Raw genomic sequence first — 23,285 nt, 5'->3', positions numbered from 1 at the left:
CTGGGCGACTGGTCCTAGTACTTAACTACTCTCATGGTAAAAATATTTTTCCTTCTATATCCCACTGGAATTTACCCTCTAGCTTGTGGGTTTTCTTCTCTTGTTCAAAGAGTCTGTCTCTTTCTTCTCTTTAGGTGGTGGAAGATGCTTCCTTTGTCTTCTTCACTACACAAATGGAGCTCCCTTACTTTTCCTTGTCTGTCATGTGCTTCAGCTCTCTAACCATGATCCTTTACTGGACTCATGCCAGTCTGTCAATCTTTGTTGCAGCAGGATCCCCAAAAGGGACACAATACTCTAGATTTTGTATGTAGTTTTTGATAGGGAGTTGCTGAATGATAAATATCAATGTTAGGATCCCCACAACTACCTGGATGTAAGGGGACTCGGTTTATATGCCAAACTTGCCATGAGAAGCTGAATGCGACCTTGAAGGGTGAGTTACATAAAACTTTGCCTTTGCACCTTTTATTACAGTTCCGGGAAAAAAGGGATAGGAGAGAAACACAGTTTGAAAGAAGAGAGGAGGGTAGAGAGTGCTTGGTTATAATGGTGATATTAAGTATGAATTCTAAAGCTTCATCTTCCTGGAGAGGTGATGAAGAAGCGAGTTATGGAGAGATGAGTGAGAGTATATCTTTTGATTGGAGCAAGCACACTGCAAGCCCTCAAGCTAACTGAAACACTGGAGCCGCTTTAGTGCTAAGCATGATGTAATGCAATGAACAGTTTTCTTTTTTAACTGTTTCCAATTCTGCAATTAGGAATGTAACCCGTTACGTTATGAGAATAAAATTTATTTTTCCTGGTAGGCTTTGTAATGTTGGGTAAATATAACAGTCGGAACACATGGTGTTTCCTTAAAAGCTGTGAATTCAAATGATGGCTTAGTGTTGAAAAAAGGATTTGGGATGTTTACAGTCAAAGGCAGGTCTATCAGCTACAGAAGTCAGAGTGCGTTTTCCACCAGCTAGAATGGTCCGTTTGGGGCAAGTGCCAGGAAAAAAAAAAAAGAAATGACCCGCAGGGAAGCACTGGGGACTTAATTCTCGATTTTGTGAAAACTCATTACCTTAGTTTCTAGACTTTAGTTCTGAATCCAGTGCTAGTCAATATTTCTCTGTTTTTCAATCACTGATACGGATGGACACTGACATGAATTTTGCTGTTAAGTTTGTAGATGGCACGAAAATTGCTAAAATAATGAAGGTTGTTGCAAAGATAATCTGAAATGGCTGATTAGATGACAAAGTTCCAGCAAAATTAATTTTAATAGAGCCAGATGAAGAGCTGTAAATCAGGAAGCAACAAAAATGAATATAAGACTGTCAGGGTGGAAGGCTGCTTTGGGAAGCAGCAACACAGAAGTCAATGTAAGGCTATTGAGGGGGTAGCTTGCTCAACATGTACTTAAACTGAATTGGTATGGCAGTGAGGGCTCATGAGGTTTGTTCTTGTTGCTGAAATTCCTATCTGTATTTGTGAACTGAACTTGGAAGATTGTTCTCTCTCTTTTCTTTTTTTTTTTTTTTTTTTTTTCCTTTCCCCCTCCTTGTCTCCAGCTGCAGACTTTTTCTTGACAAGCTTACTCATTCTTCTGCAGAAAATCAGTTGGATTCTACTGGCAATTAGCCCAGGGAAGCAGAGACTAGTTCGAATAATTATTGCTGGAGGTGTAGGTGGAGGTCTACAAAGCCTAAGGCTAACAAGAGGAGACAGATTAGAAACAGCTCTTTGGAGTCTGAGAGATTAATAACGTCTGGGCTTGGAAAGTTCTTGGATTCTTGGGGAGAACCTGGTGGCGTGGATGAAAAAATGCTGATTATTTTTGTATGTATCTGCATTCCTTTAATCCCCCCCTCTGCATGCCCGAATTTTATTAGGCGTGTTTCCCAAGTGATCTTTCCCTTTTAGGGAAAGAAGAACAAAATCTTTAACAGAGCTCTCCAACAGCAGCACTATGCTGGCTTATCCCAGAATCACTATTCATGGAAACCTGTGATGAGGCTCGTGTAAGCTGTTTGTGGGCTGTCCATAAAGGGTATATCAAGTACAAGTCAGAAAATTTGCTTCCGGTAGCTGCTGTTGTTCAGATCTGGTGCCCTCACCTCAGAAGTGCCCTCAATTCTAGAGGACATACTCTGAAGATAAGGGATGAGGGGTGGGGAGGGGACCCACAAAAAATGATCCAGATGCTGGAAAAATAAGCTTTATGAGGTGAATTGCAGTCATTAATCTTATCAAAGAGGAAAGGTCAAAAAGTAATGTGATTGCTGTGTGTAAGTACTTATATATGGAGAATATATTTGTCAGCAGGGGCCTTTTAATCTTCTGTGCAAGGACATGACAAGATCCCATAGCTAAAGATCGAAGGTAGACAAATTTAGCCTAGAAATGTCATCATCACCTGGCTGTCCACATAAATAAATACTGGAACTCTTTACTAGAAGATGTAGGAGCTGTATTTTTTTGAAATGTAGGTAGCTGTATTTTGAGCGATGTGCTTTAAACATTTTTCTGAGGTACATGCATTTGCATCTGGAAGGGGAGGACAGGGACCATGTGACCCCTTCTAGCCTTGGGCTTTGCATGTGAGATGCCTTCATCTCATTCCTTTCATCGGAGGGCCACCTGAGTGTTGTCATTTCAGTGCTCATAATGGCTGGAAATCTCAAGCAAGCAAGATGACAATTATCTGACACCTCAGAGAATCAATCTGCAGGAAGTCAGGAGAGATCCTTTTTTCCTCCTGGACACGTGCTTGGCTCTATGTGCAGTCCCACCTGCCCAAGTGCACCCCCCAACAAGAGTATGTTCCTTTAGGGAGTTCAGGAGAGCCACAGCCTGGGATGAGACAGTGCCTGAGATAATGGATGCAAAGAACCTAGATGTTTGGCTTACTGCTTCTTTATAAAGAGAGCATTTTTTAGGAAATACGATTGTGGTTTATGCTTTACGTGGGCCATTTCCACTGCCCAGAATTGTTGCTGCCTCGTTGCTCCATTGAGAGACTATCTTCTCCTTACTCCTGTGTCACAGGCAAACAGTCTTGAGTGTGGGAATTTTGTCCCTGTCCCCCCTTCCCAATATAAGAGCAAAATATCAAATTAATCATTTAGAATAAATCAGGATATTATGCCTGTTTCTGATGCATAAACCTTCAGGAACAATCACAGGATCTTACACAAAATCCAAATAATATTAGCATAAGTTAGACTACAGGTACATCTTAGGAGCTAGAAGCTACATTTTAGTGAATCTAAAAGCTACACTACAAAATGCCTTACAAGCTGTCTGAGATGGCTGTGTATAGCAGTCATTCGCTTTACAGTAAAAAGGAACACTGTTGGGAAGCAAAATGTTTTATTTTTGTAAAAACATGTATTCTTGTTACTTTTTTTTCTAGTTCAATTTCTTTTTAGTTCAGGAAGGAATTACCTTGTTCACCACCCTAGTAAACATTTCCCTAGTAGCCTTTATCCACTTGGATTCATTATGAATTTAGGCAGAAAACATTTAGCTTTTGTGATCATGATCTGCCATTACCTGCTATGAGGACTGTTATACTTTACTGTATTGAACATTACTGGAATTAAGGTTGCGGTGGCAATTTCTTTAAGAAATATCTATTTCCGTGGATTTGAAGCTGAATTCTAAGCATTCTGGATAGGAAACATTTAGCTTCAGGCGGTTATTTAATTTTTTATTTCTGTACTTTTCCTTTGGTGTGGAAAATAAAATTTTAAACAGCATCATCTTCTGAAACTATAAAATAAACAGATTGTCTTGGAGGCTTACTGATTATTCCCGTCCCCCCCTTTTTACTTTTGTCCATCCCCTTACCCCTCTTGTAGCTGAAGTGGGATGGACCCTTTTCTCTAGTCTGTCAGTGTGAAATAACCACGAGAGTCACTGCAAAGCTGAATGGTAATTAATAATTAAAGAAAGATCCAGAGGAATGTATCTATAATGCATTGATTGGTGGGGGGAGAAGTATGTAAGTTGCTGATTCTTTTTTTTCCTTTTTTTTTTTTTTAAAGAAAAGAAAGACTTAGCAGCTAGTCTTGATTTTAGACACAAATCCATTTTAAAAACTTCAGACTAAGCTTCTTATAGCACTGCTCCTGGGTATGGTGAGTTAGATATTCAGTTTGCAGATCTCTCGGTCCTTGTTCACATTAGCCAGTCTTGCACAGTCACAGACTGCTAGTATTCTTTGCTCTGAGAAAATTAAAAAAAAAAAAAAAAAAAAAAAAAAAAAAGGAAGGACAACCCTAGGTACCAGGCTACTAAAACCAAAACAAAGACTTGCCTGAGCTGTGGTCAGAGACCCTGCCCATTTCCCTAAGCTATTTCTCCTAAGGCACTAAGGAGTAAATATTTCTTAGGGGCTGACAGTTCTCCAAATAGCTTAACCTGCTGAGAAAATGGACACTACTCGAGTTGGATGAGAACCAAAGAACTGAACTGATGTGTTTGAGCATCTTTTTTCCCCTTCCTGGTTGATGCATTTCTCTGGTAGCACGTTTACTACCTTTTTATTTTATTCATGGGGAATTCACATTATTTCCAGGTATCTGATGATTCCTATTTTTTCACTGTAGTCCTCTGTCCTTTACATCTGTACTCTGGACCTCTTCTTTCTTTTGTTCAAAAATTTTTTGATCATCATCTTCTTGTGCCTTAGTTAATTGTTGCAATGAATTAAGAGCAGTATATGTTATGTCTCCTCCCTGAGAAATGGACTTCAGGCTGGTTATGTTGTGACTTGGGGAAGGGAGATGGAAGCTAAAAAAAAAATATCACTTCAGGTAAATTGGTGTCTATTTGTTGTCACAGAGATTAAAGGGTGCTTTTACCTTCTCCAGACCAGGCAATATGGAGGGGACTTGATTTCTTTCCCTGCTGATAGGGGAATCAATGCCCTTGAAATTGCACAGGTGCCTGTGGGCAGCTCCCTGAGCTGGGTGGTTTGTGTGAATATAGGTAGGAAATCTCTGGACTGAGTTAACATCTCCCAGCACTGAACTTTAATATTTATAATTTCTTTCTTCGTATAGTGTTAATAACTGTGCTGTATTAATTAACTAATACTGTAATGTGTTATGCTTGCTCATTTTAAGTCTCTGAAAGAAAGCCTGAGCCATTTTGATCTGTATTTTTTCTGATACCGCACAAGAGTGTTCACTGGGATACCATTCGCACATTTGACTGTTGAAAGTCATATTTTAGCTGAAATAAACTTTTGTTTCCTTATTGTTGACACTGGTCTTCCTGAAAAAATGTCACTGTTCTCCCATTGGGAAAAAGAGAGTTCATTGAAGAATTGGCAGGGAAAACAGAAGATTTTTTTTTTTTTTCCCCCCCTAAACCTTGATCAGCTTTTGACATGCTCCTGTCTTCAGGATGTGGCTGAGTAATCTTGAATGGATGTTTTATTCATTTTATTGTGTCTACAAAATAAACTTTTGCAAGCTATCTCTTGGCCTGGACTGAAAGCATCTTTTCCCTTCTGCTTGCTGTTGAAAAATACAGACCCACTGTCCTAAAAAGGTAACGGGATTAGGAGAGGTTGGAATACTCTTTCTGTGCTGATGAAAAGATATGTTGTGTTCCAAAGTGGGGAAATTAAAGGAGTTGAATGTTGTTTTAGATATATGGCTGATGTATTTTTCCTGTGGCCTTTAGTGTTGTAAAAAACCGAATATAAATAGGTGATCATTGGATTGACATAATAGATCTGAGGTCATTTCCAGGAGTCTACCTCTGCTTGCTTTCTTCTCTACTCTGTCAGTGAACTTTTACATTAAGAAATGTCTGTTTAGAGAGATCTTCAGAAGTGTGACTTTCCACTATAGGATAACAAAGCTTGCATTATTAAGTATAATATAATAAGTATAATATAATAAAGCTGTTCTCTTTGAATAGTCTCGTGTCCCTTATAACTTGACATTTAAAGTCATGAATTTGTACAGCTACGTGCATTTTGTGGAAATTGCAGCGTGGCTCTTTCTCCTATGCCAGAATCTATGACTTTTGCAAATACTTGTTTTATCAAAAATGTATGTTTCCCTCCGTGAACGAAATTTCAAGATCTGATTTACTTTTAATATGTTTACAATGGGCTTAATCCAGATTCCCATTGGTTTAAATAGACTTTGGATCAGACTCAAAAGAAATGCATGTGTATGGGAGGGTGGGGGGAGGAAGCAAGAAAAACATCCGTTTGCTAACAACATCGAACTGCAAAATTGCCACTGGGTTTGGGCTGTATCCTCTGCACTCTGGTTATTAGTGCCTTTCTGTCATGGCATCAGTTAAACCCCAAACTCAAGAAAAACAATTTGCAAGAATTAAAAGGTTCAGATTTTTTTCTTTTTCTTATGGAAATTGCCTTATCCCAAAACAAAGACTATCGACTTGTAAACAGAGAAGGCTATGCTGTAAGTTTCAGAAATAGAATATAAATAGACAGGCATTTACAATACAAATATAGAACAAACTCATTAGAAAAAAAGATTAGAAAATAAATAGCCGTTCCGGAGAGATGCTCAATATAATAAAGGACAACAGTAAATGTTATGCACACTGTACAGAAGTTTTAGCTGTTTAATAGTATTAAGTTCTATAATAAAGTACCCTGGTCTTAAACACATAGTCATACATGCCATTTTGAAGAAATTATATGTGGTGTTTTGTTAGTTACAAAAACTAGTCTGCTGCACCTTCTGAGATGATATATATTTGCATAAGTTTCTTCTCTTTCCTTAGATTTCCATTAATTCTGTGGCGGAAAGGCAGATAAGGGGAAAAATGAATTTTTCCCATATTGAAAGTGTTGACTTTTTGGCACAGTTCATGTTATGTGTCAGATAGCACATCTGTGGTATAGAAGCACATAACTACTTCAGACCTCCTAGCTCTGCCAAGTGCTGGTACATTGCTGAAGTCATGGGTACCAGTGTTAGGGTTGAGTGGTCTTGGATGAATGCAAGACTTGGGTCTGGAGCATCATGTATTGGAAAAGAAGATGCTTAGGGTTAGTGGCACACAGAATTTATATCATGTCTGTTGATCCTGCTTCTCGATTTGTCCTCTTTTTATATGTTTGTTTTCCGCTCTGTGTGGACTTCTTCCACAATTCATTTAAGCCAGGACTCATCCAGTCTTTCTGAGAGGGTCAAGCCGGAAGTGTAGGTCCTTAGCATGATAAATCAATAGGCAAAAAAGTATTTCCAAAGGACTATTCAGCTCTAGATAGGCAAAACTGATCTCCAGAGGTATCTGTCTTTGTCCTTTGGGGATGATACATCCTACAGTTTGATGGGATAAATCAGTGATACATCTCTGCCTCTATATCCCAACTGTAAAATAGACGGTACTACTACCTTATGTTAAGGGGATGTGAGAAGCCTGAAATTACTGCATTTCTACAAAAAAGAGCCATGAGAAGGAGTAAGTGTTAAAGTTAACTGTTCAGAAGTGTTCTAGGGATGAATTAAAAATATTTTCCTTCCAAGCTTGTGCTGCTTAGCTGTTGTACCTGTCCTAATATCTATGAAGACAGAAAAGAGTAGTTCTCGTAACATGAAGAAAGAACTTCTTAACACATTTCTAAAACAATCTGGGCTCACAGGCTGGGGAGAGACCAAGCATGAAAAACATCAGTCTCTAGGGGGGAGAATTTCACATTAAGAGCTTGTTACTGAAACTGCTTTGCAGCCCTAGCTACACCCGGGTAAATGCTGACATACAAAAACTGTCTCCGAAGAATCTGTCGAATGCCTAAGTCTTTGCTGGAGTAAAATAAAGAAATATAGACCTCATTTATCAGGGCCTGCAATCTTTTCCTTCTTGTATCTACTTGATCTGAAGGTCATTTAAAATCTATTAGAGGTTTAAGATTGGAATGCAAGGCTAATTTGAAACCTGGCTCTAAGATGACCGATTGTGTTAATATTCTTCATACTGGTTAAACTAAAGCGTAGTGCCGTGTGACGGGACGGCATTAGCTAGGCATCCAAAAGCATTGCCTGGTGAAATAGCGGTTTCTTTTCACAGATAATGCTGTATAATTCCACTTAGCTGTAATGGCCCCACGGCTCTTCAAGTAATGAACACCTAGGGCAGAGGCTGGGTAAGGAAATACAAAAAGCTGGCGAAAACTCAGTGCTCGCAGATTGGAAAGCTCCTGGTTTGGCTTTGGACTGAACGCGGAGAACTCTCCAGCACTCCCCCGGCCCTTTCCAATGTTTTCTCTGACATATTTGGCCCCTGACCAATTTTCCCAACTGCTCCCAAGCCCTTTCTAATAGTCTCCTAACCCAGTTGGAAGTTCCCTCCGCTCCTTTACGCCCTTTCCATTGGCACGGATATGAAGTTCTGCTGCTTCAGGGATAATGCTGAAGATAAATGTGTTTTCATCCTTTTTCCTCTCAAAGGGGCTCATTCCCAGTGTTTTACAGTAGCTGAATTCTGTTAATGTCATTTGAGGTGCCCCAAATTTATTCTGAATGTGGCCACAGGGAGCAGACAGGCTTGGCATTTGCATGGGGATGGTCCCCTTTCACGCCATACTGGCGGCAGAGTGTTGGTACTTCTGCTGAAATTAATTACTTTAGCGAGGTAAGTAGGGATGAAACGGTTAACAGGAAAGGTGGATGTAAGAGACCAAATTCCACCCAGTAAAAGGACAGCACAGGGGAGGCATTGGGCCCAGTCTATCCTTGTGTGAAGCTACAGATCAAATAGTCCTCTGAGAGGCACCTGCACCCACCCCATTGGGAGGGTGATAGTGCTGGGGGACTAGAGGGCTTTTTTAGTCAGCACTCGAAGTAACAGACCCAAATCTGTTTCTGTTTTGTGTTATTCCTGTTTCACTAGGCAACCCCCTGATGTTTTCTTTTTTTTTTTTCCCCTCTCACTCTGTTTTTGTGTCATTGTCCAGGCCTGGTTTTGTCTTTGGAATAAGGGGTGTTAAAGTACCCCTGAGCATCTTAATGCTATTCAGTGCACCACCTCGCAAAAGGTGCAAAACAAGTTTTGCATCTGCCTCTGCTATGTCTCTGGTATTCTGACTAAAATATTAATCAGCATCACCCTCTCATTATAATATAACTGCCTTGACCTTTAGCATGTTTGTCCTGGCAGTATGCCTTTCAGGTAGGAGTGTGCTGTTGTCCCCTTCTGTAGATCCCGTGGCCATGTTTATCTTTCTCATTTATAAAGGACAAATCCAGGTACCTACAATATTCAGGAAATATAAAGTCCAGTCCTTATTCATGATAAGAAAGCTATTAAACATTGTGACTCTTTGGCTGATCTTGATGCAGCGTCAAAAACCTTGCTCCCATATGCAGTCTTATAAAGCTTGTTTATGATAGGCAGTTAGGTCTTATTTGAGCACCGTAAGCCATTCTCAGAGATAATGAAATGTAATTTTTGAGGTCAGGGTAGGTTGATGCAACCTCTGATAAATATGATGTTATCTGGTACAATGATATTTAATCCTGTGGTTCTGGTGAAGACAGAGCAGCTGTGAGGGAGAGTAACCGGTATGAACGTATGTGCCAACAGCCCTGCGTCAAATGAAGAGTTTTCCCAGCTGGTGGTATCCTCTACAGATGTTTCCATATGTCTTGCATAATAATGTATTTTTTTTGAAATAGTGTAATTATTTTTAGATGGTAATTAAAAAAAAAAAGCTCTGGCTTTGAAAAAGGATTGTGTGATGCAGATTGGGAGATTGGAAGCTCACTTTCAATTTTTGTATTTTACTGTCGGGCAGTAACACTGCATGACAGACTGGGAATATTTCACAAACAGCACTTAAAATTTGATCTTTCTTTTCTGGTAGCGAATATATAACTTTGATGACCAAGGTGAATTGCCTATGCATTGTACTGGATTCCTGAAATATCCCCCAAACAGTCAAGATGTTTTACATATGTCATCTTTGGATGTCAGCTCTGCTTCCACTTGAATTTTCATGGGAATGGAAAAGAATATTCAGACAATACGTTTGGTTCTGCAGGAAGGATTGTTAATTCAATTTAGAATACATTATTAGAGGAGATAAGTCAAGCTAGTCTATATTTCAAAAAAATTTACAATTAGGAGTCAAGCCAGTCCAGGAAAAAAATATTCTTGCTTCCTGCTTTAGAAGTTTATTCTCTTGGCATGCTTGCAGATGTGGTTTTAAGAGCTTATCAAATGCTATGTTAAATATTTAAATCTAAAAAATACTCCGGTTGTGTAGATTAAGGCAATGGCAGAGAACTGGAGATTTTTCTGTTGGAGGTGACATTGTTTTGGGCTCTTTGAAAAAGAACAGAAAGCTTAATTGAACAAGTAGTTAAAATGATAGATGCTGTTTCCCAGGCTACAGATTTAATCTAGAATTTTGGGCCCTGTAATTCTGTGGCCTTCAAATTGAGTCCCCATTTGCTTGAGCGAGCTCTGCATCTGCAGCACGCCCAGAAATATCAGAGCTGCATCTAATGATTACAGACATGAGTAGCAACAGTAATATGTTACAGTAGCAGCAATCCAGACTGGTTGACCAATTTTACCTATGCTTTGATTTTTTGAAGACTAAACATCAAAAATTACAAACACAGTAGTCTCTATTGTTGTGCTGAGGGGTTGGGCAGTGCCACCTAGAAGCCTGTGGTTATCCGAGCAGCCAGCTGCCTGAGCTGCAAATTGCTGAAGACTGGAAAATATATTTGGGAAGCATCCTTATTTATATGATTCCACCATTCTTATACTTTTGTCTTGTTTGTTCGTCGCTGTTGGAGACAGGTTGCTGGTCTAGATGGACCTGTGGTGTGAACCATTACAGCTACTTCAGCCATATGGCTATCTGTCTCTCTGTCAAATATGATTGAAATCAGTCATTAGATTTAGATATATAAAGTAGGGTTGAGCAGCCAAAAGCATATATATATATATATATATATATATATATACAGTGTACATGCAATGCCATCACATAAACGTAATTTTCTTAGGAGCCTGCACTGAAAATCTGACATCAGTTGATGATATGAAGACTTCTCTTTTTCTGAACTTGGACTGTAGGCTCCTGAAGGCAGTAGGTTGTCTTTTTGTTCTGTGTTTGTACAGTGCTAACAGAATATAATCCTGTTCTGTGCTAGATAGCAGATTAAATACATTACATATCTTAAAGTTACTCTTCTGTATAAATGTTTGCAGGGTCAATGTGTAAAGTACTATATTCAACATGGTTTTGAATCCGGAAGCAATCACACCCACCACTTTCAAGACTATGCACTTATTCAGCTCTTGTGGATAGAAATACCTCTTAGAGAATAGGAATTGGGCCATTATTTTGCCTTGCCTTGAATTATGAATAAATTCACTGTACGGTTATTACTAATGCTTAAGACAAGTGCACTGGTCCGGTCAGTGACTTCATACACAGTAAGTTCTCTCTTCTTCCAATACAATTTAGTTGGAAGAACTATAAATCTAATTCTTTGTCTTTCATGTTAAGTCATGGGTTGCTTTTATGAACTATATTACCAGAGAGGAGTAGAAGCTTATACAATGAATTCTTATTAGCTTTAGTAATGGTCTAAATGTCTCCTTTTTCACCTTTCATCATGACACTGCAATGGAGTAATCCTAAACGCTCCTTTTCCCTTTGCAGTTCTCCCAGTGTGATCAAATTATTATGAAGTTGTTAATAGTATTATGGCTGTTAGTCCATATAATAGACCTGTGGTAATATACCTTCGTATTAATAATCTCTTGTTTTTTACTTTTCTTGTGAGAGTCTTTGTTTTAAATACTGAATGTTAAAACTAACGTTGACCTCAGCATGATGATTGAAGAGCCTGCTGCTGCAAAAGTGGAAATGGCTTGAAGGATTGGAGCAGTAGGTGGTTGCCTCTAATTTGTTAGGGAGTTTTTTGATTACTAGTTGTCAAGAAAGTTTTGGAAGTACAGGGGGTGGTGGTGATGAATTAATAGGCTGTGCCTAGAACATCTTGATTTCCCTGAAATAGCTACAGTTTACAGGGACATAGTTGTGGTTTCATAGCTGAGAAAAGGTGAGTTAGGCTGCATTCTTGAACAAAATAGCAGCTTATGTTCCAGTCATACAGAGCATTAAGTGCCTGTTTGAGTGACTCTCATAAACACTTCTCTTGATTTCAGTGGGTTCATTCACATGAATTAAATTAAGTAGATGCTTAAAAGTTTGCAGGAACTTGTAGATGCTTAAAAGTTTGCAGGAACTTGAGTCTGTCTGAGCAGTATATTTTCCTGGTAGCTCTGGCTGCCCAGAAGTATTTACAGTGTGCTGTCACCTTCTAATAAACTTGGGAAAACACAAAAACTTGCGATCATACTTGAAATTATACATTTGAAAGTATGAGTCTTTTGCTATTAAACTTCTGAATAGATTCCAGAAAAATAATTGCTTCAAATCACAAATGGCAGGAGTAAAAAAAAAGCTTAATCCATAAGAATCTCCATGTAGATAAAAAAGAGAGAAATCTGTGTTAAGAATGGTCCGTGAAATAAAGCATCATGGAGGAAGCATGAAAAAAGAGGGATTTTTTTTTTCCCATAAGTCAATGTTTATCAAAACCAGAAGGATCTTAGCAAATCCTTCACAGAAAAGGCAAAGAACCCCAAAGATAAAATATAAACACCAGGGAAAGTGATTGATCTGGAATTCGTTCCTTTTTCCTTTCTCGCCCCTCTTAGGTGACATGGTGATGAAAACACAGGATTAAACAGGGCTTCTTTAAAGCCAGAATTTTATTAGGAAATGATTAAAAGCACATTGTATCTCTTAAAGTGAAGGTTTGCTCTTTTTGGTCCAGCCTTGCTGCAAAGCATTTTCAGAAGAGAACAAGAGAAAAGGAGAGGGGGAAAACATAGATCATTCTAACTTTAATTATTCATGTATAATAATATCTGTGGAATTTTCCATTTGTTTTCACTGTCTGTCATTCACTGAAAACTGAAGACAGGTCTATATCCAGAAAGGATTCTTGGGTCAGAAACTGCTACAACTCTTGTTTGGAGAACAGTCTTGAGCTGTAACTACCATAACAGTGAGAATCCACCCAGGCAGGAACTGAGTTATGGAAGCAGGGGAATAGCATGGGAGGACCAAATATCTCTCTGTGATAGGTTTTAAAATGGTTTCACAAATTTCCTCATAGAACAGGAGACTGGATGGAATAAGTGATGTCTAGGTAACCCTATAAATCTGTCTTTAAATAAAGAATATGGTGAGTCTAATTCTTCTCCGTTGCCTACATTTATTTTAGCTATAAAATAATAACACAAAAAAGCTAAATTTATTTTAGCTCTCCGTGACTGATGGTAGTATGAGCTGGCTAAGAATTGCACCCTTGATCGTTGTTCAGTTGCTGTGGTGCTTCAAGCCTCTCTCTCTATCTACAGGCCACCCAAGCGCTTTCACTAGGACAGCCGCGTCTGTGAACCATTGGCTTCCATCCAGGCTGTAAAATGCTTGTAATTATGGAGTGCCATTGAAATGAAATCAGTGAAACAGCGCTCTTGCTCTTACAAATGACACACAGAATCCAGAGATCCTGAAAACCTTTATGTTTTTTATTGTGAAATGATTCCTCCTGTTCCTTGGATCTGTTTATTAACTGAGAAAAAGCACCATTCTGGTTAGCAGGATCACTATTTGGCCTGAAAAGATGCCCACAATCCAGAAGACAATGCTGTAAAATCTGTTAAATAGCTGACCTACATTTTTTGGACGTTGGGATGAAATCCACTGGCATAGTTGAAATAGTGGTCAGCCCCCGGGCAGCCTCGTGCTTCTTATGTTGCGACAGGAGTCTGCTAACAGTGTTTAAGAATTCAAAGATGGCTCATGATGGCTTTGTTTTCCTTACTGAGTCATTATCCATACTTCTGAAATGCAAAATAAGGTATTTTAATTTTTGAAAGAATTTACCAGTCAGACTGGAAAATACTGACATCTGTTTCTCAGAGCGATGACTCAGAATAAGGCACAGCATAAATAAGACATCTTGCTGCATATGGTTGCTCCCCAGTGCAGTTTGCAATTACCTGAAAGCCACTCATTCGAAGTGTGTGGAACAATGGTAGCTTTCTGATTTGGTGTGGGCATGCCCTAGATGAACAGCAGGTACCAAGCTGAGCCCACTCCTTGTTCCTGCAAGTCTTTAACGCTTAGGACAGGTGGTGAGTTACAGAAATGGCTTATCTGGAAGGTGCTTTGTTGATGCTTCTGTAGAGGTTAAGTTCAAAGCAGGTGGATTGAGGGTAACCCAATCGGATGTTCTGTGTGTGATAATAACCAGGTTAATTCAGGAATGAAGCAGCGGGCTTACCCTGTGGCAGAGCGTCTCCAATGCCCATCACTGAAAATAATCTGAATTTTAAAAGTTATGTTTCTACAGTGTACAGGGATGAAAAAAGTTGGCTTACTAAGTTGAGGATTCAGTCTTTGGTTCTGCATGAATGTAAGGAAACAAAATGTAATCTCTTATATCTTTCAATATTTTCTTTTTTTTTTTTTTTTTTCTCCATGCACCAAATAGGCATTCTTGTATCTCTTTAAAAAAAAAAACCTCCCAGGTCAGTTTTTGTGGCCTAAGAGGAATTTCAATTGTTCAGAAAAGCACGGTCTGAAACTTTTTCTTTAATAATTGGAGCCAATAGATGCTCCCAGTAGTGAAGTTTCTTTCTTTTTCTCCTTAATTGCAAGCACCAGCAGAAAGCTCTAGTTAAGACACTGACAATAGAATAAATAGCTGACCTGATGGAGCGTGCTTGGGCTGTAGCCAGGAATCTCATCAGTAGATACTCTCTCCTTTGGGAAATGGTTCTTTCTCTTGGCTTTGTAAGTCTTGTAGTAACCTATTTAAAAGTAAAAGTTTGTTGTGGGTTTTTTTTTTTTTTTCTTGCTTTATTTTAAACCAAGTCTTTATTTTTATAAATCACCAAATTCCAACAAAGTGATCTGGTAGATTGTGACTCATTTAAGAATAGGAGAGAATAATACTATTTGTGACTTAGGGATTGGTTCTGCTTTTACCTCTACCAAATACATCCAGGAATATGTGCTGTGAATTCATTAGGCTGAGATACCCCTGAGTGAGACTGGTATTATAGCTCAGTTCTGCAAAACGTTGTGTTATTTCCAAAGCGCCACGTACATAACACCCGTGGTCTGGAGTTCTGTTCTCTCACAAGCTCCAGCATACAGAGACCGTGGCATAAATGTATCATCAGCATATTAATTATCTGAATAATCAAAGTGAATGCCTACAGTTGCTGTTTGCTGGAGATTTCATCTGGTGGTCAGGAGCGGAGGAAGTGCCAGCTAAATAACAGCACACTTCAAGCTGTTGGAGACTGATGTTGACCCCGCATTAAAGAAAGCCAACAGCTGTGCAAGGAACCAGAGGTTCTTCTCATTCTCAGTGGGGTTGCTATGGGAACGTGGGTATAAGAACCACTAATGTGGACTGGCAGCAAGTGAGGGAAATCTGTTTTAAGTTATCTAGATAGAAAACATAGCATTCCAATTGATATACCAGTCATGGACTAGTGCTTTACGTTGTTTGACCAGTGAATTTGTCAGATGTTGAGTGAACGGAAAGCGTTTCTTGCTGACTCTTCTCGTAGGTTGAAGATGTTTTGTGGATGAAATTTGTTTGTGTGTGTTGTTGGCTGTTCGTGATGTAGATGAATAATTCACAGAGCACAGAGCTGGTTCTTGAAGGAAAAAAAAAAAGTCTTACTTCTAGGAACAAAAAATGATAGACACGAAAGTTGCATTTCTCACCTTGTAGGGAAGACCAGAGCTCATTTTCTGCCTGAATTTGTTATCTGGATAATCAAAGTTAATAACCATTATTTAACACTTCAGATAAAAAAAAAAAAAAAAAAAAAAAAGGCTGTCTGCAGATGTCCAAGAGAGTTGTCTCCTAAATTTAAACTAGCAACCAGATTGGTTCGTTCTTCCTGCTGAGAAAGTCATACAAATTGCTTGGGGGCTGTCATGTGGTGGTGGGATTTATGTGACTATTCCAACTCCACCAGTCATGTGAAACGGAATCTTTCACAATGTCACCAGGTTTGCACAAAACTTTGAGTGCTGAAATCACTCTTCTCAGAAAGAGAAAGGAAATAAAGCAGTCTAAAAGTAAAACTGGTAAGACATAAAAATAAAATGAAATACAGTTCAGATTTTCAGGACCATTGCTTTTGCGTTCACCAGAATAACGCGGCCCATGACCTACTTATGTTTCTTATAGCAGTTTACATATATAAATATATTTATTCTCATTTTCTTTTTAGGTGATCTTGATCCTTACCAAATATTACCATACTGACATGGGGAAAGTGCTGGAGAGCTCTTTGTGGAGGTAAGTTCTCTGCTTTTCCTATAACCTACCCCCCATTCTTGAATAGATCCGTCTCTTTTCCCTTTCGAAACTGCTGCTGAGTTGACTTGGTTAGCTGATTGATGCTAATATAGCAGGATTATCCTGTTTGTCATCAGCTCTTACGCCTTCTCTTCCTTAAATGCAGTTCAGTAAGAAAGGGTTTGAAACGAGTTTTAACAGTAGAGACAAACAGTGATAGAAAGTATAAGGTACCTTCCTGATGCCACTTTGCAAGCTGCCATTCTTTTCCTTTTCTTAGAAATTTTGCATCAAAGTTACATAAAAACTTTGAAATACTTTTTGTGCTGGGATGTGTCTCTTGGGAGTTCTTACTGCTCTTGAGTACTGTATTGACGTTAGTGAATAATCCTGATTTGGAAGCAGTCACAATTGGATGAAATATAATACCAGTGCAGGTTGTTTTGTGCCTTATGACAACTGGGAATATGTAGTAATCCAAATAAATTTCTAAATTGATCCTCATTTCCTCAACATTTGTGAATTAAGATATCTATATGCTTGTTGCCTGCGTCTGCACAAATTGCGCGCTTGGGTGTATAGCAGCACAAAACCAGGGCTAGGGTAAGTCATACTGGTTACCTTCTCCTGTGTTAATTTTGTTTTGATAAGTGGGATTTTGGGGCTCTAATTTTCTGTGTATCTGTATAAATCTTCCACCACAAATTTTTGGAGACCCATTATGTGCACTTCAAAAGTGAAAGTATTTCACTGTTACCAAGTTGTTCCAATGTTTGCTATGCTACTTTTGTTCGGTTATCTGTAGCAGGGGAAATATTCTTGCAATATTCTGCTGGGATATCTAAATTGTTGTTATAAATGACAGGGGACTTATTTGAGGAGTCTTACGTGAAATTTTTATGTAGCCCATAAGCTTCAGGTCTAGAAACAAATGGGTTATGTAATACCTTATGGCTTAGGTACTTGTAAACTTTATACTGTCCCAAGAGCCTGTATGGGGACTTCACCTTCATCTGCTGTGTAAGGAGCTTTACAGAGACAATCCGAGCAAAGCAGTGGGAAGGGAATAGGGAGGGGGAAAAGTCTGTGACCAGGACGTGCTGCACACCAGCCTTGTTACTTGCTTTGAAGGAGGCTGCATTGTTTTAAGCTTGTGGGATTTCTCATCGTGACAGCGTATCTTTGCAATACCTTGTTGTCGTACTAGTAGCTGAATAGTACAGTGTGGCCAGGGGCAGTGGTCCATGGAGCGCAAGGGGATTTTCAAGTAAAAAAGAAACTTCTAGTCATAAAAAGGGGGTGCTCAAGAAAGAGAGTAAGATCAAATGGAGACTGCTGAGTATTGGCTCAGGATTGGCCTTTTTAGGGCTATGATGGTTCATTTGTAATTTTCCTTTAAACTTACAAGATGCAAAATTAATTGCACGTTTGTTTCTGGTTTAATTTTTGTCCAACATCTTGTGCAAAGAAGACAACCAAATGGCAATTTGGATACACCCGTAACTGCGTAAGCACACATTGCTTTCCTGTTATATGCCCCTGGCCCATACAACATGTGCAATGTGTTTCAAGTTTTGCTATCCATGCTTCAGTGTAATCTATCATAGCAGTCCTTTAAACTTATTCAGTTGGACTCTTCAAAATAAACTCTGCTCTTTCAAAATAAACATAAACCAGGCTTCAGATAATGTTGCTTTCTTTTGAGAACATAAACACTTCAAACAAGGTCATTCAGACCTTGCTGACAGCTGGTGTAAAGAAGAACTGGTGTGAACTGCATTCAAATAAAATTAATGCTAGCGTGCATCATAGGGAAATCGGGCCCTGTTACTCACAAGTAATAGATGTACCAGATGCTTTGGTTGTTTATAAAACCAAGATGGAAAAGCTGAAAGGCAGCAAGTGATTAAGATTAGCACTTGGGCCAGGGGTGGTAGCTGATCCATCCCTAGATATGTTCTGCTCTGGGCTCATCTCCTTCCTCCACCTCTGCCCACTGGTGTAAAAGTGGGACGTGCTGGTTGTCAGACTGGGGGAGTTACAAAGTGCCTGGATCTGGAAAAGCACAAATGGCACCAACTGGTGCAAAAATATCAAGTAATGTCTCTCTCTGTTGAGATGTAGCTCATTATTTGTACTAAGTAAAATAAAAATAAATACTGTCCCTGAAGTCAAGGAACTCTTGTGGTTTTTCTCTGTGTGAAATGGTTGGGTGTACATTGGTGAGGCTCCATGTTTGCTGATGGAACCGAGGTGTTGTACTCACATTGGCAGCCTGCCCAGAATGCACAACGTATATATTTTTAAACTTTTTTGTTTGATTCTCTTTTGCATTCCTCTCATTTGCATCAGAACAAATATACAGTAAAACATGTGAAAAATGTTACAGGTTTTTTTGTCAGCGGACAGAAGCCACTGACCTTTGTGAGGTATCTCTGCCCTAGTGGGAATAGATCCTATCTGGTTATCTCCTGAATCAGTCCAGTGTTTTTCTTCTTCCTACCTTGCCCGGCTAAATCATACCAGACATTTCATATTCTTAAAGTCTCTAAGTGAAAATAAACTTGTTTTATGATGTGATCAATCCCCACCAGGTTAATTTTTTAATGTTGTTAATCTCCCACTTTCATCTTGCCAATCAGTAAATGTTATCCTAGCTTGGCATTTATCGGTTCTTTTATTTCTTGAAACTGTGTCTTTCTTTTCTTCCTCTAAAACATAATTCTTCTTCATCTCTCTCTTTTTCTCCCATCACTCAAAATAAATGTGGGTTTGTTTTTTTTGTTGGTTTTTTTTTTTTTTTTTTTGCTTAGTGGAACTGGGTATAAGAAGGGAAGGGTGACTCAGTGGTCCAGTGATACTTATTTGTTCTTTAGTGACATTGGATTGCAGTCAAACTTTTAAGAGTAATGCAAATGGTGGGTAAAAACACCAGTCAGAGGTAGATGCCCAGGAGCGCTTTAAGCGAAGAAGATAGATTTTTGGAAGTGGATCTACATGACGGATTTCTGTGCCTCTGTAGAGCATTCTTAATATGTGTAGGAAATTTATGCCTGCCCACGCAGGTCGGGTTATAGGATTGGGAGGCCTAAATTTTAATTACCTTGGAATCTTTTCATTGTTGAATAAAAGGGGAAAATGGTGCTGGATAATGAAAATCTTAACACGTTTTTACTAGTAGCAGCCATGTCTGGTTACACTGAAGAGGTGGAGGCATAATCTTGGTGGAAGCACGTAGTTAGAGAACACCAGGGTGTGCTTCTCTAGTCAGCTATTGCTGATACTTAGCTAATATGCTTATCAAGTAATTGTTAAGGTTGGGGTAAATTGTATCATTACTTGACTCAAAATAAGTTAGGGAAATAAACCGAGATGACATCGGTTGCCTCTTGAATATAAATTAAAATAACTGAACACCGGATTGTTTTCAGGTTTGTTTTTAGAGTTTCTAAACTGCAGTACATATTGGAAATACAGATTGCTTGTTGTGTTAGGCCTCATTAGCATAAGGAAAAAACTGATACTGTGACTAAAACTTAAAATTCAGGTACTGAAATTATCTTCGCAAATTGTCACGTATTGAAGATACTTTGCATACTAGTGCTGTTCCTATTAGAGTCCACACACATCTTTATCCATCATGTTTACTGTATGATGACCTGAATCAAACAGATCATATAGGATAATAGATACCTGAGTATGTGTTTTCATATGCTTTATGGACCAGTTTGTGCAGAAATGTGTAGGTGCACATATTTTACAACCTCGGTTGCCTGCTTGCATAGGTTGCATGCCTGCAGCTTTAGACACGTGTACTTGAACCTTACAATCACTTATTTTAACTTTGAATTGGTAGCCACTAAGAATTTAATACTAATACTTACCTGCACACTTGAGTTAATTAATCCTAATAATGTCTCTTTGAAATAGATTATTTCTATTATTAGTTCATTTTATACACGAGGCACCTGAGGTGGTAGCTGATTGCTGAAGGTTATGCAGTGACTAAGCACTCTATGGCCATGGAATTGGCTTCCAAGCCTGTGCTTAGGCTGGCTCAGAGTCCTGTTTCTGGTCTGCATGCAGCCATGCCCTCCTTAACTTGATCTAAGCAATGAATAATAGATGCCGCTGATGATTGCTAATAAAGTTTTGATTGTGTATTATCAAGCTGTAATGATATCGTAGTGCTAATGCGACTTGCTGTGTAATTGCCATTGTTCCCAGTGGCCTCACCATGTTGTTATTGCTTCACCACAGCAAAACAAACGGCATTATTTGATGTTAACTGCACTGTTAACTCCTCTCAACGTTGCATGCCAAACCCCAAGTAGGTCCATTTTCGGAGGTGTTGGGATTTTTTGCCCCATGTTGTCACTAATGAACTGCTACATGGAGAAACAGACTTCTCTGACTGCTTAAATATGGTTGGATACCCTGGCTGAAGATCCTGGGACTCCTTACTCCAAATGCAGCCTGAGGAGGGAGCGCAGTCACAGCGCTGCGCAAGGAGGTTGTGAGTCTGGGTCGGTGGCCAGGCAGCTGGAGGTGGGAGCTCACAGATGAGCTCGGGGTGAGCCTCATGGAGAGCATGAGACTCTACAAACCTCAGGGAGTCAGGAAAATCCTCTCTTTGGTGGCACAGCTGTTTCTATCTACACCCACAAAAAGCCACCTACTCAGGGCAAGACCGGGTTGTACAATCCCACTGACAGTCAGTAACAATCAGTGCACAGTGACCGCATGGCACTTTGGGCATTGTCACAAAGGTGCATGCCTACACCAAGGTTAAAAACCAGCCTACAAAGAGCAGGAGAGTCTTTTGTGGTAGATGCAGCGAACAACGTACCACACAAGAAAGTAAAATTTCCAGACCCTCTGTGGCTCTCAGAGTGTGAGAAAACGAGTAGGGGCATTTGTTTCCAAACTCTTTGGACTTGTAGGTGAAACTCATTTCACCTATTTAGGGAAATTAATTTAAAAAGCAAAACAAAAAACCCCAATATAGAGTCTGGTGCCCCAGTAAAATTCTTTCTTGGTGTGAAGTACATCTTAATAAGTGAGCAACTGTATTCTGCAGTGACTTGTGCTTCCAGATGGTCTTATATTATGGTTCTGCTTTGAAAAGTGACTTTGTAGAAATGGCCCCGAGGGATGGAGTTATTGAGTCTGTGATTTCCATATCAAATTTGCTCTTTTTCCAAGTAAAAACAAAAAAAGAAATGCCTTTCTAATTATTAGCCCAGCGAACTCAGCTTGGGATCTAATGTCTAACTGTGCTTTCTCTGGCTAATGCATCATCCTGAGTAATGCAGGTTCTGCAATCAAAACAGACTGCCCTCAATTATATCTGTGCAGCTCTTTTGTCCTCCTGTTATATCCTTATTTACACCTGTTCCACTGTGAAAAGGTTTTGGGCAGTACCATTGAAAAGGCAGTCCCACAATTAGAATTTTATTTCTGGTATTGAACAACAGATTTTTATGCTCTCTTTAATCATATTTCCATATTCACCTAATAGCATTACGAAGATTTTCATTATCTTTGCTGCAATTTCTGTCTTGCTAATACTCTACAGTGCATCATTATGAGTTGAATAGTGCAGGAAAGTCTATTTTACATTTATTTAGGGCATTTTTAAATGAGCTGTAAAATCATAGCTAGGAAGTGAAAATAGTGGATTTCAGCCGATCAGCGAGATTTTATTATGGGTGTGAGGTAAGAAAAATATGTAAAAGACAAATGAAATGAAAGGAGCATGTCTTGACAAACCTTGGAATGTGCAAGATATTGAAGAGATTATTGACGTTTTTGACAGGCAGTGGTATTGACTTCGGGACCTAAAGGGTGCCGATGTTGCAGTGTGCTTCTGTAGTGTATGCTCTAATGGACACACGACCCACCATAGTCTTCCCTAAGACCAAGACCCATCATATTAGCACTAACCTTGCTGTTATGTTGGTGCTGCACTCATCCTTTATCATGTTTTTGCTGTAGTTTTTGGCTATTCAATAAAGGAATGAGCTTTGGTCGTAGGTGTTGGGAACCATTCCCTGAGTCATGACCTGTAGACTCCTCTGAAAGAAATGTCACTTAAATGGCTCTCAAGGGCATGGGACTTAGCTTAAGGAGGTGCTTTTATGTCTGTGTTACCATAATAGCATTTCAAAAATATTTTTATGCCTAGTACGTATGTCTGAACTGAAAAAATTAAATCCCACAAGCAAGTAAAAGCTACAAAGTTTATCCAAAATTCTCTACTGAATATATGTTGAGCGCGCTGTGCCATAACTACTCTTCCAAGCCTTCAACAACTTGTAGTGGTGATGATGATTTCAAATGTTTACATGTTTCTACACTAGTTTGTGAATACACAAAGAATATATGACAGATGGATTAAGATCCAGTTGGAAAGCTGTGATTTATATAGTTAGGAAAAGGCTCTTGTAGTAACCTCATGTTTCATTGCAGCTGGTTGGAGCATGGCTGCTGAGCATGTTTAATATATCTTCAAGCATGGGAGTTTTGCTACTTTACAGGTTGATTCTCTTCTGTTCTCTTCTATTCTGTCTTCTTGAAAATAAGTTAAATCATAGAATCATAGAATCACAGGGTTGGAAGGGACCTCTGGAGATCATCTAGTTCAATCCCACTTGCCAGAGCAGGGCCAGCTTAGAGCAGGTTGCACAGGAACGCGTCCGGGCGGGTTTTGAATGTCTCCAGAGATGGAGACTCCACCACCTCCCTGGGCAGCCTGTTCCAGTGCTCTGCCACCCTCAAGGTAAAGAAGTTCCTCCTCATGTTTAGGTGGAACTTCCTATACTCAAGTTTGTGCCCGTTACCTCTTGTCCTGTCACTGGGCACAAC

The 23,285-nt window shown here is 39.2% G+C and overlaps 1 protein-coding gene across 1 annotated transcript in view; it reads left to right on the top strand.

The window, feature by feature from the left end:
• Positions 1 to 23,285, top strand: part of SORCS2 (sortilin related VPS10 domain containing receptor 2) — a gene marked incomplete at both ends in the record, with an annotated part of 571,047 nt that overhangs the window by 169,918 nt on the left and 377,844 nt on the right. Inside the window, one exon of the mRNA XM_082482792.1 lies at positions 16,351 to 16,418. Coding sequence (XP_082338918.1) covers positions 16,351 to 16,418 — 68 coding nt within the window. The remainder of the gene's footprint in view (positions 1 to 16,350; positions 16,419 to 23,285) is intronic.

The sequence above is a fragment of the Vanellus vanellus genome (assembly GCF_965231255.1).
Source record: "Vanellus vanellus genome assembly, chromosome: 4".
In the NCBI taxonomy this organism is placed as follows: Eukaryota; Metazoa; Chordata; class Aves; order Charadriiformes; family Charadriidae; genus Vanellus; species Vanellus vanellus.
The sequence above is the reverse complement of the archived record's forward strand: the minus strand, read 5'-3'. Positions and strand labels throughout refer to the sequence as shown.